Source organism: Mus pahari, chromosome 13 (genome assembly GCF_900095145.1).
Source record: "Mus pahari chromosome 13, PAHARI_EIJ_v1.1, whole genome shotgun sequence".
Classification (NCBI taxonomy): domain Eukaryota; kingdom Metazoa; phylum Chordata; class Mammalia; order Rodentia; family Muridae; genus Mus; species Mus pahari.
In genome coordinates this window covers 32,065,035-32,083,733 of record NC_034602.1, presented here as the reverse complement: position 1 = coordinate 32,083,733, position 18,699 = coordinate 32,065,035, and the positions used below count along the sequence as shown (strand labels likewise).

Genomic DNA, 18,699 nt, shown 5'->3' with positions numbered 1-18,699 from the left:
TTCTGTATCCATTCTTCTGTTGAAGGACATCTGGGTTCTTTCCAGCTTCTGGCTTTTATAAATAAGGCTACTATGAACATAGTGAAGCATGTATCCTTACTACATGTTGGAGCATCTTCTGGGTATATGCCCAGGAGTGGTATACCTGGTTATGCAAGTAGTACTATGTCCAATTTTCTGAGGAACCGCCAAAATGATATCCAGAGTGGTTGTACCAGCTTGCAATCCCGCCAGCAATGGAGGAGTGTTCTTCTTTCTCCACATCCTCACCAGCACCTGCTGTCACCTGAATTTTTTTATTTTAGCCATTCTGACTTGTGTGAGGTGGAATCTCAGGGTTGCTTTGATTTGCATTTCCCTAATGATTAAGGATGTTGAACACTTCTTTAGGTGCTTCTCGACCATTCAGTATCCCTCAGTTGAAAATTCTTTTTTTAGCTCTTTACCCCATTATTTAATATGGTTATTTGGATCTCTGGAGTCTAACTTCTTGAGTTCTTTGTATATATTGGATATTAGTCCTCCATCAGATGTAGGATTGTAAAGATCTTTTCCCAACCTGTTGGTTGCCATTTTGTCCTATTGACAGTGTCCTTTACCTTACAGAGCTTTGCAATTTTATGAGGTCTCATATGTCAAATCTTGATCTTAGAGTATAAGCCATTGGTGTTCTGTTCAGGAAATTTTTCCCTGTGTCCTTGTGTTCAAGGCTCTTCCCCACTTTCTGCTCTATAAGTTTCTGGTTTTATGTGGAGGTCCTTGATCCACTTGGACTTGAGCTTTGTACAAGGAGATAAGGATGGGTCGATTTGCATTTTTCTACATGCTGACCACCAGTTGAACCAGCACCATTTGTTAAAAATGTTGTCTTTTTTCCACTGGGTGGTTTTAGCTCCTTTGTCAATATGAAGTGACCATATGTGTATGGGTTCATTTCTGGGTCTTCAATTCTATTCCATTGATGTTCCTGTCTGTCTCTGTACCAATACCATGCAGTTTGTATCACTATTGCTCTGTAACACAGCTTGAGGTCAGGGGTGGTGATTCCCCCAGAATTTCTCTTATTGTTGAGAATAGTTTTCAATATCCTGAGTTTTTTGTTGTTCCAAATGACTTTGCAAATTGCTCTTTCTAACTCTATGAAGAAATTGATTTGGAATTTTGATGAGGATTGCATTGAATCTGTAGATTGCTTTCAGCAAGATGGCCGTTTTTACTATATTAATCCTGCCAATCCATGGGCATGGGAGATCTTTCCATCTTCTGAGATCTTCTTCGACCTCTTTCTTCAGAGACTTGAAGTTCTTGTGATACAGACATTTAACTTGCTTGGTTAGAGTCACACCAAGGTATGTGATATTATTTGTGGCTATTGTGAAAGGTGTCATTTCCCTAATTTCTTTCTCAGCCTGTTTATCAGAGGAAGGCTACAGATTTGATTGAGTTCATTTTATATCCAGCCACTTTGCTGAAATTGTTTCTCAGCTTTAGGAATTCTCTGGTGTAATTTTTTGGAGTCACTTAAGTTTACGGTCATATCATCTGCAAATACTGATATTTTGACTTCTTCCTTTCTGATCTGAATCCCTTTGACCTCCTTTTGTTGTCTAATTGTTCTAGCTAGAACTTCAAGTACTATATATTAAATAGATAGGGAAAGAATGAGCAGCCTTGTCTAATCCCTGATTTTAGTGGGATTGCTTCAAGTTTCTCTCCATTTAGTTCGATGTTGGCTACTGGTTTGCTGTTTATTACTTTTAATATGTTTAGGTAGGGGCCTTGAATTCCTATCTTCATGAAGGGATGTTGAATTTTGTCAAATATTTTTTCAGCATCTAACGAAATAATCATGGGCTTTTTTCTTTGAGTTTGTTTAAGTAGTGGATTACATTGATGGATTTCCGTATATTGAACCATCCCTGCATCCCTGGGATTAAGCCTACTTATTCGTGGTAAATGATCATTTTGATGTGTCCTTGGATTCAGTTGGCAAGAATTTTAGAGTATTTTTCCATCAATGTTCATAAGGGAAATTGGTTTGAAGTTCTCTTTCTTTGTTTGGTCTTTGTGTGGTTTAGNTATAAGCGTAATTGTGGCTTCATAGAACAAATTGGGTAGTGTTTCTTCTGTTTCTATTTTGTGGAATAGTTTGAGAGTATTTGGTATTAGGTCTTCTTTGAAGGTCTCCACTAAACCCATCTGGTCCTGGACTTTTGTTCGTTGGGAGAATATTGATGACTGCTTCTAGTTCTTTAGGGGTTATAGGACTGTTTAGATCGTTAATCTGATCCTGATTTAATTTTGGGACCTAGTATGTGTCTAGAAAATTGTCCATTTCATCCAATTATCCAATTTAGTTGAGTATAAACTTTTATAGTAAGATCTGATGTTTTTTTGATTTCTACAGTTTCCATTGTTATGTCTCCCTTTTCATTTCTGATTTTATCAATTTAGATACTGTCTCTGTGTCCTCTGGTTTAGCTATCTTGTTGATTTTCTCAAAGAACCATCTCCTGGTTTTATTGATTCTTTGTATAGTTCTTTTTGTTTCTATTTGGTTGATTTCAGCCCTGAGTTTGATTATTTCCTGCCGTCTACTCCTCTTGGGTCTGTTTTTGCTTCTTTTTGTTCTAGAGCTTTCAGGTGTGCTGTCAAGCTGCTAGTGTAAGCTCTCTCCAGTTTCTTTTTTGAGATACTTAGAGCTATGAGTTTTCCTCTTACCACTGCTTTAATTCTTTCATTGTGTCCCATAAGTTTTGGTATGATGTGTCTTCATTTTCATTAAATTCTAAAAAGTCTTTAATTTCTTTCTTTATTTCTTCCTTGACAAAGCTATCATTGAGTAGAGCATTGTTTAGCTTCCATTTGTAAGTGTGTTTTCTGTTCTTTTTGTTGGAATTTAAGACCAGCCTTAGTCTGTGGTGATCTGATAGGGTGCCTGATATTATTTCAACCTTCTTGTATCTGTTGAGGCCTGTTTTGTGACCGATTATTTGGTCAGTTTTGGAGAAGGTACCATGAGGTGCTGAGAAGAAGGCATATTCTTTTGATTTAGGATGAAGTGTTCTATAAATATCTGTTAGATCCATTTGGTTTATAACTTCTGTTAGTTTCACTGTGTCTCTGTTTAGTTTCTGTTTCCATTATCTGTTCATTGCTGAGAGTGGGGTGTTGAAGTCTCCCACTATTATTGTATGGAATGCAATGTCTGCTTTGAGCTTTAGTAAAGTTTCTTTTATGAATGTAGGTGCCCTTGCATTTGGAGCATAAATGTTCAGAATTGAGAGTTCATCTTGGTAGATTTTTTCCTTTGACCAGTATGAATTGTCCTTTCTGATCCTTTTTGATAACTTTGGGTTGAAAGTTGATCTTATTCAATATTATAATGGCTACTTCAGCTTGTTGCAATCAGAGGTCACTTTGGAATTAATCTGACTTAAGGTCCTCGTGGTCCATGCTGTTCCAGGAGGGCTCCACTTCACACAAGTTCATGATGTGTTGAGTTCTTTGCTAGGAGTTAAAATAACTAAGAAAACCATACTAATTCCCACTGATAAAAGCCTTGTATCTCCCAGAAGAGTTTCAGGAGTGAGGGACAGGGAATTGAGACATGGGACAATGGACCTAAGAAAGGAAAACAGAATTTTTGATGGTTAGAAGCCTCATTGTGACTGACTATATGCTGGATTTTTGACACAGTTGAGCGTGGATTCAAATTCTGATTTAACTGCTTCCAACTAGTAGACAAAAAAGTATCTTGAGAACTGAAAATGGATTTCTCACATTGATAGGACTTTAGTTTACTTCAGAACAAATAACAAATGGAAACACCTGGATGAGGTTAACCCTCAGGTGCTGGTCTGCACACCACCACCACAGCACCCTGGATCCCTGAATCCCTGGATCCCTGGATCCCTGGATCCCTGGATCCCTGGATCCCTGGATCCCTGGATCCCTGGATCCCTGGATCCCAGTTCCTATGAGCACATTCTCCTGAGTTCCCCTGAAGACTAAAACCATGTCGTGTGTACGGAGTTTGGATTTTAGCATGCAAGTAAAGCTGTTGTGGATGAGTTGATTAAAAGTGAGCCAGAGGCCTCGGCCACAGAGAACCTGGCTTATGACATCATCTCCCACAGAAAATGTGTGACACCTTGCTGGGCACACAGTGGAAATGCGGCGAACATTTATATGATTCCTTGTATGATTTAACTTGTGTTAATCGTGTTTAGATAAGCACCACCACACTGTCTGGTGACCACCCAGGGAGGAACCTATCCCTTACAGTCTCATTAGGTGGGGGCCAGCAAAGGGGCAAGTCAAGAAGCTCTGGTTACTTCTAGCAAATTCAGCTGCGTCCCGTTCCTTCACTGGACCTTCCCATCTCAGCTGTGGGAGCAGAAGTCCATGTTCTCTTTGTGAACCCACACTACCCCTTTCCTAACATTAGTCCATCACTTTACCCTGCCCGCCCACTCATCTGCACACAGACACACCTGAAGCAGCAGAAAGCACCTCCCTCCAGGCTTGAGCTGGAAGAGTTGTTCCATCTCACATTCCTCACTGGTCCCAACCTGAAAGCTGATGAAATGCTTGTTCCTAAAAGCAGCCCCTTCTGATCTTATCAAAGGGGATGTGAGAGCCAGTCAGTTCCCCCAACATCCTTGGCTTTGCCTACCATGATCCTTTTCCACTGCTTCCCAAAAGATGGCTTTGATAATTTATTGCTGCAATTAATCTCTGAAGGTTTGGATGGACTTGAAGATGCTTCTCCAGCAGGCCCTGCCAAATGGACATTTCTAGCCACTGGGACTATAGGTCTCTTCTCTGAACTCCTCCATAATTAATCAGCAAGACACAAAATGCTAATGGTCCATTGTGTCATAAAAGTCTTAGACACGATAAATTTTGTGATTAAGGCCAAGTTTTCATCTAACTTTCTTCCAAGTCCATTTCTTTAATTATAGAACATGACACAATTGCTCTGTTTCTGGGAGTGTTTGCCTGTGTACACTTTGAGGTAACTAGTATTATTTGAGCTGTGCCTGTGCTCAGCACACGATGGATGAAAGCTTAGATGAACACTAAATATTATTTTCTTTAATCCTGAAACCCCAAGGAATTAAATTTGCTGATCTGCATTTTAACATTTAAGTCACCAAGTTTGTTCAGTAAGTGACAGGTTCACCCTCAACTGGAATGGCTTCACAAGTCCCATCTATGGCCACTTCATTTAGTGTCTTCAATTAAGGGATCAGATCTTGGCTCCTATGAGTCTTGTTTTCTCATCTTTTAAAAATCACAGATATGGATGGAAGAAGCCCAGAGTAATTTCTGGAGTAAGTAATTTCTGTTTAAGTTGCTCACTCCTTAATGGTAACAGCAAAACTCCATCACAAGCTTTGCGAAACCTCAACAGTTTGATATCTGAAAAAGAGAATCCTAGCAAATATATAAATGAGATCACTCTTTGTGTTACTGATGGAGAGATGTATAACACACACCTTTAAAGTAACAGTAAGAGATAAAATACTATCTTATCCCAATTTCATAGAGCCAAATGTGTTTGTTTGTTTGTTTCGATATTTTAAGGATCTGTGCAGTCCAGCTGCCCCTGAGCTCATTCTACCACCCAGGCTGGCCTCCAACTTAAGAGCCTCCTGCCTCCACCTCCCCAGTTCTGGGTCTACAGGCATGAGCCACCACACCCAGCTCTGATTGACTTTACCAAGCTCTTGCATTGAGAGATACGTCACAGCTCCCGGGGTATATTGATGTGGAGGATTTCTTAGCTAAGCTAAGCTGAAAACTCGCTTTCAAATTCAGTCCTGGATGGATATTTCCTTAGGCACACTCTCCAGAGTGTGACTCCTAGGAACAATGCAACTCTAGCAATTCTCAACTCCAAGTGCAGAATGCTTGGTTAACACTTCCTCTAAAATTCTCTTAAGTCCAGACAAATGACCAAACAATAAGTCCACTGATGCTATAGCATTTCCCATGGTGGACATATCCCCAGCATGCTAGGCTTCAAGTACCAGAGTGCTGGTGAACACGGAGTTGGGAGAGATTCCATTTCATAGCATGGACAATGACCTCAGTGGAACGTATTAATAGCACAATCACAAGAAGCAGTGTGTTGCTGTTCATGAGCTTTGTTTTGAGTGCACAAATCTATGATCTATTTTTAACAACTGTTATGTTTAACACCAGCTTACAGAACCCTTGCCCATTTAACATTCAGGTCTTACAGTGTGCTGCAAGCCACTCCTCACATTTGCCCTTCTCAGACAGACCTCAAAAACCTCCCGCTCTCCAGGAAGCTGGGCTTCAACCTCACATAATACTATGCCATTAGATTCCTCAGGGCTAGACACTAAAATCAGTCAGGCCCAGGTCCAGTTAGCTTCCACAGATGTGGTCTGTACTCTTCCCCAATCACATCCCCAGAAACACCACCCCTGGCTGGAGATGGGAGCACCAAACTGAAGGACCAGTCTCTGGGCAGAGACTGCCGATTGCAGCACTGGCCACTAGAGGGCAGACATGCCAGCCACCTCCTCACCCTTGGAGGGGAAATTCCTCAAGGTAGGCCCTGTAGGTCCTCAGGTCTGAGTGACAAAAAAACTCTTCCCAGCACTGGACAGCATCTGTGGACTTAGTTGGGAAAGTGACCAAAATTTCCCCTCTGGCCTCCTACTGCACAGTAGAACCTCAGTGTGCATCAAAATTTGTGCCTCAAAGTTTTTAAAAATTAGTGACGTTTTAATAATCAAACGACAAAACAGTATATAAGACAAAACAAAAATGATCACATTGAAGTTGGACAAAACAAACCAACAGAAAGAAAGGAGCTTCAAGAGAAGACACAAGAAACAGAGATCCATTCGTTCACACACTCAGGAGCCCCGTGAAAATACTAGACTGAAAGCCAAAAGGTCCACTCAGAGGACCCGCGGCCCCATGGAGACCCTGTGCCTGCTGCTTCAGTCTCTGTGGGTTCATAGGAGCTTTTTCATATGGCCTGATTCTCCTGGTGTCCTCCATTCTTCTGGCTCTTACACCTCTCTCTCTCTCTCTCTCTCTCTCTCTCTCTCTCTCTCTCTCTCACACACACACCCCTCTCTCTCTCTCTCTCTCTCTCTCTCTCTCTCTCTCTCACACACACACACACACACACACACACACACACACACACGCTTCCTTCTGCAGCAAATGAGAACAAATTCAGAGACCCACAGCCAGACATTACACACAGAGACACCTTGGAACACACAGCTCTAAATGGGCTGTCTCCATCAAATCCCTTCCTTCAACGATCAGGGAACCCCATGGAAGAGGCGGCAGAAAAAAGTGTAATAACAGATTTTTAAGAACAGGAAACATACCTTGGCATGCTCTAATTCCTTTATCCCACATATTAATTCCAAGGCACTATAAGAAATCTCCCTGTGTTTGAGGGTGAGGATGCCCATCGATTTGTTTCATTATTGTTGTGTTTTATAAAAATAAAGAGAGCGGAGGAATATGTTTGGTGGTTGTGCAGTCAGGTGTGGGGGAGGGGTGCCTCTGCGGGTCCATGCTGGGAAGAGCTACATGGATGGCATAGTATAGAACAGGGTTTATTCAGGGCATGGGGAGGGGAGTTGAAGTAGAGACAGAGAAAGGCAGAGAGAGAGAGAGAGAGAGAGAGAGAGAGAGAGAGAGAGAGAGAGAGAGAGAGAGTAGAGGAACACGTGGAGAGAGGGGGGAAGGGAATGGGGAGGGGAGGAGCAGGGCTAGGGGACAAAGCAAGAACAAGAGAGTAAGAGAGAGAGGAGGGGACTGTTGCCAGGTAACTGTGAGGGCAGAGCCTAGACTATATGCCAACAATTGTTACCGACTGAACCTAAAGTGTCTAGCAGAACCAGGAGTCAGGGCCAGGCTGGAGGTGTGACTAGGTGGGTAGACTACTGGCTTACCATGGCCTAAGGTCCTGAGTTCAATCTGTGCACTACTAAAAAATAATAATTTTAAAGGTTGGTCTGAACAAAAATCCAGTCCAAATCTTACCTTTTTTTTTCCTCATTATTCCAAATACCTGACCTGTTAGTGCTTTATTAAACAAGGCCCCCTGGTAGAAAATAAAGAACCTTGCTGGATTTTAGCTGAATTGCCTCAAGAGCTGATAGCCGTGTGATGTGTTCCTTCACCTGTATGATTCAGTGTGCTTACCCTTAAGGTCACTCAGACCATTTGCCTTGTGGAATGTTGATGGATAAACCAGCTGTGTGGCGCAGCCTCTAGCACTGGGTGCTTGCCAGCATACCTGTTTGCTGTGGCTGGCAGGGTGTAGGGGTGCCCAGGTCTTTGGCTTTTCTATGCAGCACAGGGCAAAGAAATCTCATTGTCTTGAACTGCACAGGAATTCCATGTCCAACCTGAGGTCCGTGGCTTGTGAGTGCATACGTACATTTATGTCGAATGACACTGCAACATAGCAAGCACAAGCAACCCAAGGCCACGGGCTGGATACCTGTGGCTTGTTGCCGTTGTTCATAGAACTCTTACTAAAATTTTAAGAAAGGGGAGAGAATACTAAACGATGCCTGAGAAAACCCAGCATTTTAATAGAGACACAGAATACACACACAAGACATCAGGAAGGTCTGCCATGCTTACTACGAAAGCTTCCTAGAAGGAGGAAGGATGCTTTAAGTATGAGCTCCCCATCTAACGTGACATCACAAGGTGCAGGGCAGTACCTGCTGTTGGGAAGAACTCACGCTGGCATAGCCATCTGGGTTATAGTGTTTCAGTACACAGTGAAGAATTTCCTCTAAAACATAAAATCAGATCCTGCAACCCAAGAATCCAACCTGTCGCATTCACCCAAGGCGTTGACGTTAGGATCTTGAAGAGGCGTCTCCACTCCATGTCCCTACAGCATTATTCACAAAGCAAACCATAGAAGCAATCTGTCTGCCCTGCCAGGGTAAAGAGACAGTATATAAAATGGAGTTTTACTCAGTCCCCCAAGGGAGGGAAGCCTACCATTTGTGACCACATCTATGGGTCTGGAGACAATACACTGGGTGAGACAAAGACACAGACAGACGCAACACTGCACACAGTCAAGCAGATAAACGTAGTAGCAGGAAGTACAAGGTGGTTTCCAAGAGTAAGGATGAGGGATAGTGAGAGGGGGATGTTCGTGGGTCCTTGAGAGTCACGCCACTCAGCGATCTGCTTCTGTTTTTCTAGGTTGTGGAATGTTGAATTCCCCCCCCCCCCGCATCTTAGATGTTTCATTCCAATTGGGTGGGTGGGAATGCAATAGATCCCTACACTAAAGGGTTCAAACATCATGCCTGGCAACTGATCAGATCCCAATAAGTATCATTAAGAGTGCTGTCAATCTTACTGAATATAGGAGTGGTTTCTAGAGAAGCATTATGTAAGCGTTGAAAGGAAAAGTATTGGCTCATGACCCCCAAGACCAAGTTCTCAGCACCGAGGACATTTATTTGGCCCAAAGGGACAGAGGCCAGGGAATAAGAGACAAAGACAGGAAAAAGAGGATTAGAGAGAAGCAGAAGGAAACAAGCGAGAGGGAGGAGGGATATTTGTCACTGGGAGACAGAGGACAGAGAAGAGGCAAATGTGGCACATAGGAAAATGACAGTTTATAAAGATAAAATGACAAACACTGTTATGATGAGATGTTTAATTTTAATTGGGCATGTTAATTGGGTGAGCCAAAGGGGGCTTTTGATCGCTGGACTCGGATAGCTAGACATTGGTAGTCAGCCTCAGGAGGAGGAAGTGGTCAGGTTAGGGAATGCACCTTGGTGGCTAGCTTTAGGAATGTAATCTAATGGGTTTTAGCAAGACAAAGGGAAAGGAGAGAAGGGCAAGGCCTGCCAGAGACAAGCTCTCCACCAGGCTTGAGCTGTCCAGAGTCCTTTCCAGAGTACTTGATGACATTTTCCAGTTTTCCACCAGGCTCACAGGCTTCTCTGTCTTATGTTTTAGGACTCAAATACACAAAAGTGAACAAGGTAAGTGAAAAAATATTAAAATGTACTTGTTACTCTTCTTGAAAGGCACAGACATACAGACACAGTGAGACGCAGCTTAAATGTCACTGGAAAACTGTGTTCTGGGATTTCAATCATTTTTCATTTTCATTGGTAAATCAAAACATTCTGCGGTTGGGGATTTAGCTCCGTGGTAGAGCGCTTGCCTAGCAAGCATAAGGCTCAGTCCTCAGCTCCAAAAGAATAAGGGGAAGAAGAAGGAGGGAGAAGAAGGGAGAAAAAGAAGGAGGAGGAGGAGGGGGAGGGGAGGAGGAAATTTTTAATCAGTGGTCCTGCCCAAAAAAAATAGTGAATTTAACTCCTGGTTCTGTTTCCTTTCACAGACTCCTTTGCCACCTCCTCGGTAAGACATTAAAAATCATACTTGTGGGACTGGAACAATGGTTTGGTGATTAAGAGCACTAGCCACTCTTTCAGAGGAGCCAGGTTTGATCCCCAGCACCCACATGGTAGCTCAGTCCCAGGGGCTCTGAGGCCTCCACAGACATGGCACACGCATGATGCATAGACAACACACAGCCAAAGCACTCATGCATATGAAATGGATTTTTTTATGAATTTAATCATTTTCTTTGCTGTTAATTTAAATGGTTTGTGCCAGCTCCTGAAAAAAGAGAAGCACAGGCATTTGGCCTTGGAAGCTCTGTGAACAAGATCCAGCAAGCCTCCATCCATTCACATTGTCAGACAGTCCTTCCATGGCCAGCAAAACACCCTCCATTCGTCTTCCTTTCTTAGTACACATGTCTGGAGCTAATAACTTCCATTTTTTACATTTGCTTATTTATGGTGGGTATTTGTACCTGCCACAGTGCACTTGGGAGGCCAGAGGATAACGTACAGGAGTTGATCCTCTATTTCTACTAGGTGGATCCTTGGGATAAAACTCTTTTAAGTCTTCTGCCTTGACAGCAAGTAGCTTTCCCTGCCAAGCCATTTCACCAGCCCAAGACCAAGCTGGTCAAACATGATCAGGCATATAATGTTATACAATGTTAGTAAATGCCTATCACTAACCTAGAACCTTCTGGTTACCATGAAGGTGCCCATTTCTGTAGAAGTGTCTCGACACTGACTGTTCATCCTTCCCAGAATCTTCCTCCCTAGATACCAACATGACATGCTCTTTTTTTTTTTTCCAAACACCAGACAGAGCATATTGTAGGTCACCTAGCTGCCCAGTCTCATGAGATCAAGACAGACAAAGCATTACTTCAGTCCCTACTCTTCCCTTGCATGGGGGTGGGACGAACCTTGAGCCAAGGACTGTCTTTTATGTCCTTTCGAAACATCGGCATCCACCAAACTGCATGAGGGACTTTGTGGATAAGCACAGAGATGGCTGGCGAACATGGATGGATGTTCTGACTTGCAAACATTTTCATGATTCCTAGGGGAGTTTTTGAAATGCAGATCATCCAGTGTGGAATAAGCAGGAGAACGTAATTCTCTTTCTCCAGGCTTCCTAAAGTCTAAATGGGTAGCATGTTGAAACACATACGGCGCACACACCACAGTGTAGCACACACTACAAAGAAAACTGAGCATCAGAGCACACTACTCTGGAAGAGTGAGCTTGCTAAGGTTTAAAGATGCCCAGAATGGTCCAGGCTGCAGAAAGCATCCTCCACACTTGAGCTTCAAACCCACAGCAAGGGAGGGGAGAGGGAAGGTCAGAGTGAACTCTCTGAGAAAGGCAGGGCTGCGGGCCAACTCAAATCCTTATCCATGTGACTCTTCCCACAGGCCTACTATCACTCTCCCCAAGAAGTACCAACCCTTACCCCCAGCACCACCAGAGGAGAGCAGTGCATACTTCCCTCCAAAACCTACCTTTCCAGAAGTCCAGAGGGGGGCCAGGTGAGACAGATTTGGGGGTAAGCCTTTGTCTTGCGAGATATTTAGTGTTGCTTTATAATAATGAAAAGGTTACTTCTCTAAGTCTAAGACACTATGCTACTGTAGCTGACCTGCCTTCTGTGTTCCTCTGAAGCCAGAGTCTGCTGTCTCTGTCACTTAGCACCTCATCCTGAAACAGCAGGAGATTAAGGATTAATTGCTAGACCCCTTTCCCTATTGTCCAGATAGATGCCTCTTGCTTGTGGGGCTAGGGGAAAGTTTGGAGCAATAAACTTCTATTGATTCGGGAGAAGATAATAACTCACAGAAGGAAAAACTTTTACATAAGCAAATATGCATAATCTCACATAAGTTCATATACAGATTCATGCATGCTTTTATATATATATTTCCATCCAACCCAGTCAGGTCCAGCTGGTCCAGCTTGCATGCATTCTCCCAATTACCTACTTACACACACATCCATACCTGCATATGCATGTGGAGCAAAAGACCAAGCTCCAGTGCAGAAAGAACTCACTCATTCTGGATGAAAAATGAGCTCCAATCTTTATTGCATAGAGAAATAAAAAGCTTCTACCCTTTTACTGCTAAATGAATTAAACCCACATTTGTAAGAGAAAAACTTGGTTCCTTTTAATAAGACTGAGCCTGCCTTGTTATTAAGGAAGGACCTGCTCTGTCCCACGGTAAGAAGCCTGCCTGCTCCTTCTGCTCTCTTCAGCGTCTTCTTACAAAGTGCATACAAAGTGCATGGTATCTTCAGCAACAGGAACTTCCCTTCCACCTCTGGGGGCAACCAAGGGCAATAGTAACAGCCTAAAATATTGTGATAGCGTCTCGAACAACCCTGACCAACAAATCAAAAGTTTCTCATGCCTGATGTTGGGTTTTGATTCGATGGTCATGATGATTTGATTCGATTTGGAGGGAGCATTGTCAGCCCAGGTGGGAGACTCTCATTTAAACTATATACAGGTATTTATGTGCATTATAGATATTGTAGGGAGATAATAAATAGAATGAATTCTTGACTTTTTCAGATATCCTTACTGTTATTTTGCCTTTCTCCCTCCTTCTGGCTCTGGTTGCCAATGTCTGAGATATTGCCCTTGATTTCTGGAGTCCCCTCTGCAGCCAGATCCTATTAGTCTCTGTGTTGCGGGAGTATTGAAAGTCACAGAGCTTCGATACATTTTCAACATATTGAATTATTTCATCAAGAGTTTTCTGGGGCCTAAAGAGATGGGTTGGCAGTTAAGATCTTTTGCCTAAGAGCTTGTAATGTTCTTGTAGGGGATCCAGATTCATTTCTCAGCACTTCGTGGTGGCTCACAACCATTCGTAACTCCAGTTCCAGAGGACTTGATGGCATCTCCTGACCTCTGGGAGCTCATACACTCATGTGGCACATCTAAACTCACACAATCAAAATGTTCATACATGTAACAAAAGTTAATCATCTTTTTAAAAAGTAATTTTCTGAACAGACAATTCTACATTCCCAGTCCTGATCATGTAATTTTATTGTGTTCCATGTGGGTGCCTTGTATTTGGGGTGCTCTGGGAATATAGTTTATATTTACTTTATCATTTTTAGACATGATGAGAATTAGGCAAGATCTTTCCATCACAAACAGCCCCAAAGAGAAATTTCATGAGATCTCATTGACTCCTCTCAGCAGAGCTACAAAGGATGATTTCCCAAGGCTGAGAAGAACAGGTGCCCAGGCCAGCAGATGGCATGACGTCTCAGTAAATGTTACATCCATAAATCATTAGAATTCAGAAAGAAAATCAGGTGGGCACCTTGATGAGTGCACACAGGCAAATCCCAGGAGACTGGGGACCTAGCCATGAACTTTACTATAGGAAAAGAGCGGTGCCCTCCAATTTGCTTCCACCAGAGCCCTCATGAAGAGCAAGCACCATTACCACTGATGCAGGTCACACATGAACAGCCCTGTGAGGCACCCGCAGTTAAGCAGAGCCCAGGAGCTCTGAGCATAAGCAGGAACCGCGCAGAAGGCTGTGCCTTTCTTTCAGCTGCTTCTCTGTAAGTCACTGAGGAAGGGGTGCCTGAAGGCAGAGGCTGTGGAATCTGACTCCCAGGGCACCAACTGCAGACAGTGCTGCTGTGGCCTCCACTACTGCCTTTGCTCTCTCTGAATAGCAGATGTGGTTCCTTGTGGAGTCTCTTAGGCTCCATTTGTCTCTACCAGCTCCACCACTCTCTCTTTTACAGCGAAGTCTTGACTTCACAAAACAATGCTGGGAGGACGGGCAGCATTCCAGTGAAGGACGATGTCCTTTAAGTCTTTTGTGGACAACCAAACCCTAAAGGAGAATTTGGCACGGTGGGCTAAGCTAGCTGGGTATTTTCAACAATTAATGCTGTAAAACTGACAATATGCACACATGTTTTTCCTCAACTTATTTTTTTTCCACTTAAAATTATTTTTCTCGGAAGAGAGACTTACATCCCGACTATAAACAACTGCAACACAAACTGTTTCAAATCAGACTTTGAACCTGGATAAAAACCTTTCTGTCACAAAGGAAGATAAGTGCATATTGAATAGGCATTTGGGACTTTCTAATTAGCATAGACAGACCCTCCCCTGGACACAACCTGAAAGAAAGCATAGAAGGGAATAACAGTGTGGCTGTGGACCCTTTGTTCTTTTCATCCAAATGTCCACACACCCAACAGCATCATCCTGAGCAGTCACATCTTCTGTATTCTGCTGTACCCAGTCCCTGGATGGAATGTTTATTATGTATGTGCTCCTAGGATTGAACCAAGGCCCTTGCACACATCAAATAAGCAACCGTGTGTCTCGAGCCCCTTTGTGCAGGCTTCTGTGTGTAGTCACTCAGATACACCATGTGAAAGACAGTACGATTGCACCCCACAGAAATGCAGAGCTCGTTGTACCACGGTGTGTCTTTCAAGTTTCAGTGAACTAAGTGGGTTGGGGTTTGGGGTCAAGCCAAAGCATAGTTTAACTGAAGCATCTCATATTTAGGATACGGAACACCCTGGTGACTGGCTAGCTCTCTTCCTTCTCCGCTAGCCACACTGGAATCACATCTGCTCAGAGAATCCAGCTCACCTCAAAGTGCACTATGGTGATTTGGGGAGTGAAGGAAATCTTTGTAAATATCAAAAGAGCATTGCCCTTTAAAGGAAAGAAAGTGTGGGTGAGAGATATACCGATTCACATTTATGAATGGAAACTAAGCATTTGAAAGCATAAATTGTTATTATCACCATCATTATTATGTGAATTTTATAATATATACATATTATTAATACACATGTCATAATATGTATTATTATTAGAGGTTTATAAGATATTGCTATTAGGAGAAACTGGGTAGAGAAACACAGCATATCTCTGAATCATGTCAGATCCCACTGGGCATCCTTAGTAATCGCAGAATAGAAACAACATATGAAGCCAAGTGCAACCATCAGAGTGTGCACAGACAAGAAGTGCTGTCTTAGCTGAAACAGATCCGTGGGTTTTCTTTTTTCTGTAGAACTTTCAATAATCCTCTTTTTGACTGTCTAAATTTGGGGTTCCGAGAGGAAATTTAGTTTATCAAGGATGGCAGAGGCCGTACATAACCCAGGATTCTCGTCCAATCCATTTCAAACTACGCCAATAACTGAAGAATGCTCAAGAAAGTCCACATCTGTAGAAGATAGCAGTTATCTTTAAAGTTAAACTAAGCACCTGTTCTATCAAGGGGACAAATGTTAGAACTCTCCCTGTGTATTTGTGGTCACATTTTAATTGACAAGCTCTGGTAGACAGAGCATGAACAACTAAAGAAACGCAGAGAAGCCCTTGATGAAGCAATAAGAGCCAGTGAGGACGACGGACCATCCAGGTACCAGAGTGCCCACCTGCTCTACGTGGAAGGAGTCAGAGAGGCCTGGAGTTCTGCCTGAAAACTCAATTTATTAATGTGGAAGATCCCAAAGCTGTCCTGTCCTGGAGTCTATTCTATTTGTGAGTTACATCAGTACACTGAGAGATTTATCTAACAGGAGGACAGCCAGCCCACCTGTCCAACACATATAAATGAAATCAAGCAAGTGTACAGAGTCTTAGAGAGCAAAATTTGCTTACACACTCAGTTAAATCCACTTAAATATTTGAAAGGCCTTTGCAGGTTGAACATATTTGATTTTTGAATACTGCTCATGCTGACGGTGCAGGTTCAAATCTTAGCAAGCCAAACTTCCCCTCACGATTTTTGTTGATTTAGTAAAATCATTATGAAACTATGGAGAACTTAAGGACACCGTTCACACACTCCACAGGGCTGAATGCCATGAGTACTACAACTTAAAACTACAACTTTAGAATCACTTCTACGATTTTTGGTTGGCTGGTTGGTTTGGTTCAGGGTTTTGTTTTTTTGGTTTTTTCTTGTTTTTTTTTTTTTTCTGTCTTGTTTTGGTTTTGTTTGGTTTCATTTTGATTTTTCAAGTCAGGATTTCTCTGTGTAGTCCTAGCCGTCTGAAACTAGCTCTGTAGACTGGCTAGCCTCAAACCTACAGAGATCTGCCTGCCTCTGCCTCCTGAATGCTAGGACTAAAGGCATGGGCCAACACACGTAGCCACTTCTATGTATTTGCCATATTTATTTGATGAGGGGAATGTGTGTTTGTGTGTGTGTGTGTGTGTGTGTGTGTGTGTGTATCACTGGCATTCAGAATCCTGCAGAATCCAGAAGAGAGTATCAGATGAGACGCCACCCCCTTCCCCAGAACTGGAGTTACAGGCAGCTGTGAGCCAACTAATGATGTGGATGCTGGGAACCACATGCGTCCTCTGAAACAGCAACAAGCACTCTTAACTGCTGGGCCCTCTCTCCAGCCTCAGCTTCTGCATCTAAAAAGGAAAAAAATCATTATACAAGGTCACCTGAGTCCATTTGTAGGCAAGGGTATAATGTACTTTGTACACACTAAGTCTTTTTTTTTTTTTTAAGATTTATTTATTGTTATATGTAAGTACACTGTAGCTGTCTTCAGACACACCAGAAGAGGGCATCGGATCTCATTGAGGATGGTTGTGAGCCACCATGTGGTTGCTGGGATTTGAACTCAGGACCTTTGGAAGAGCAGTCAGTGCTCTTACCCTCTGAGCCATCTCACCAGCCCCACACTAAGTCTTAAATTAAGCCATCCCACCAGCATCTTTGGACACTCCAGAATCTCAGTCACGGAGACTGCCGAGGCCCCTCTCAGTTTGGCCACAAAATAATTAAGAGTATGGATATTGGTTCTATTTCCTTAGCCATACTATCTCTTAATTTACATGTGCCCATCCCACAGGAACGTGGGAGAGGCACTAAGACTGAGAAAGCTCTCTTTCAGATTCAGTCTCACGTAGCCCAGGGTGGCCTTGAACTACTAAGCTTCCTGCTTTTACCTCCTCAGTACTCCGGATTATAGGCCTATACCTCCATGCCTGGTTTCTGTGGTGCTGGGAGAGAACAGAAGTCACTGAGGCAATCACCCCACCCACCCACTCCACCCACTATGCGGGATCCCTGGCCCCTTGCTTTCACTTGTTGACTATTATGGATAACATAGCTATGAACTTCTGCATGCAAGTGTTTATGTATGTTTTTAATTCTTTTGGATGTAATTCGAGCAGACCATTTCCCAAAGGAGTTGCTTAGTCATGAGACCAGCAGCCGAGGTTGGTCAGGCTGTCTGATCTGGTCCAGTTCCAAAGGTCTAAATGCCGGACTTCTCACTGAGACTGGTGAAGCCACCTGAACCTTCGAGCCTGCTCTCCCTTTCACCCACACACTCAGGCAGGTGGACAACACAGCCTCGGCCCACGTCCTCCCTGCCTTGCTCACCCGTCTGGCCACATAGGATATTCTTCTTACCCATTGCATGCCACAGATTCGCACTTTTGTCTCATGCTCTTCTTCCGGTAACCTGCCAGGATGAATGCCCTTGCTGCCATTCTGTGGGTGAGAACAAACCAAATGCAGAGGTTGGAGTCCCAGTCAATACGTGAGGTACATCAGTGACTTTATACATTGAGGGCTTTATCTAACAAGAGGACAGCCATCCGCTTGTCCTACACACATAAAGGAATTCAAGCAAGAGAGCTTAGGGACTTTCAGAGAGCAAGCTTTGTTTACACTCTCCGTTAACTCCAATTACATGTTTGAAAGGCCTTTGTAAAATGAATACATTTGATTTTCGAGTACTACTCATTCTGATGGTGTAGGTTCAAATCCCAGCAAGTCAAACTTTGCTCAGGCTCAGGGGGTAAAGCACTTGCAGTACAGCATGAGGCTCTGAGTTCAGATCCCAGGCACCCACATGCAAAGCCCGTAACCCCAACACTTGGGGAAACAGAGACAAGCAGATTCCCTCTGGCTCACAGGCCAGCCAACCTAGCAGATCAGTGAGAGATCCTGTCTCAACAGATAAGGTAAGAGAGTGAAGGAAGAAGACCTCACTGCCAAGTTCTGGCCTCGACATGCACAAGCGTGTGAGTGTGTGTGTGTGTGTGTGTGTGTGTGTGTGTGTGTGTGCGCGCGCACGTATGTGCATATGTGTGTGTATATGTGTATGTGTGTATATGTGTGTATGTGTGTGTATATGTGTATATGTGTATGTATGTGTATATGTGTGTATGTGTGCGTGTGTATGTGTGCATGTGTGTGTATGTGTGTATGTGTGCGTGTGTATGTGCATGTATGTGTGCATGTG

The 18,699-nt window shown here is 43.2% G+C and overlaps 1 protein-coding gene across 1 annotated transcript in view; it reads left to right on the top strand.

The window, feature by feature from the left end:
* The window catches only part of Clnk (cytokine dependent hematopoietic cell linker), a 167,713-nt gene that overhangs the window by 111,143 nt on the left and 37,871 nt on the right, over window positions 1–18,699 (top strand). Inside the window, exons 9-11 of the mRNA XM_021211084.2 lie at window positions 10,015–10,040; window positions 10,403–10,422; window positions 11,826–11,939. Of these exons, the coding sequence (XP_021066743.2) occupies window positions 10,015–10,040; window positions 10,403–10,422; window positions 11,826–11,939 (160 nt within the window). The remainder of the gene's footprint in view (window positions 1–10,014; window positions 10,041–10,402; window positions 10,423–11,825; window positions 11,940–18,699) is intronic.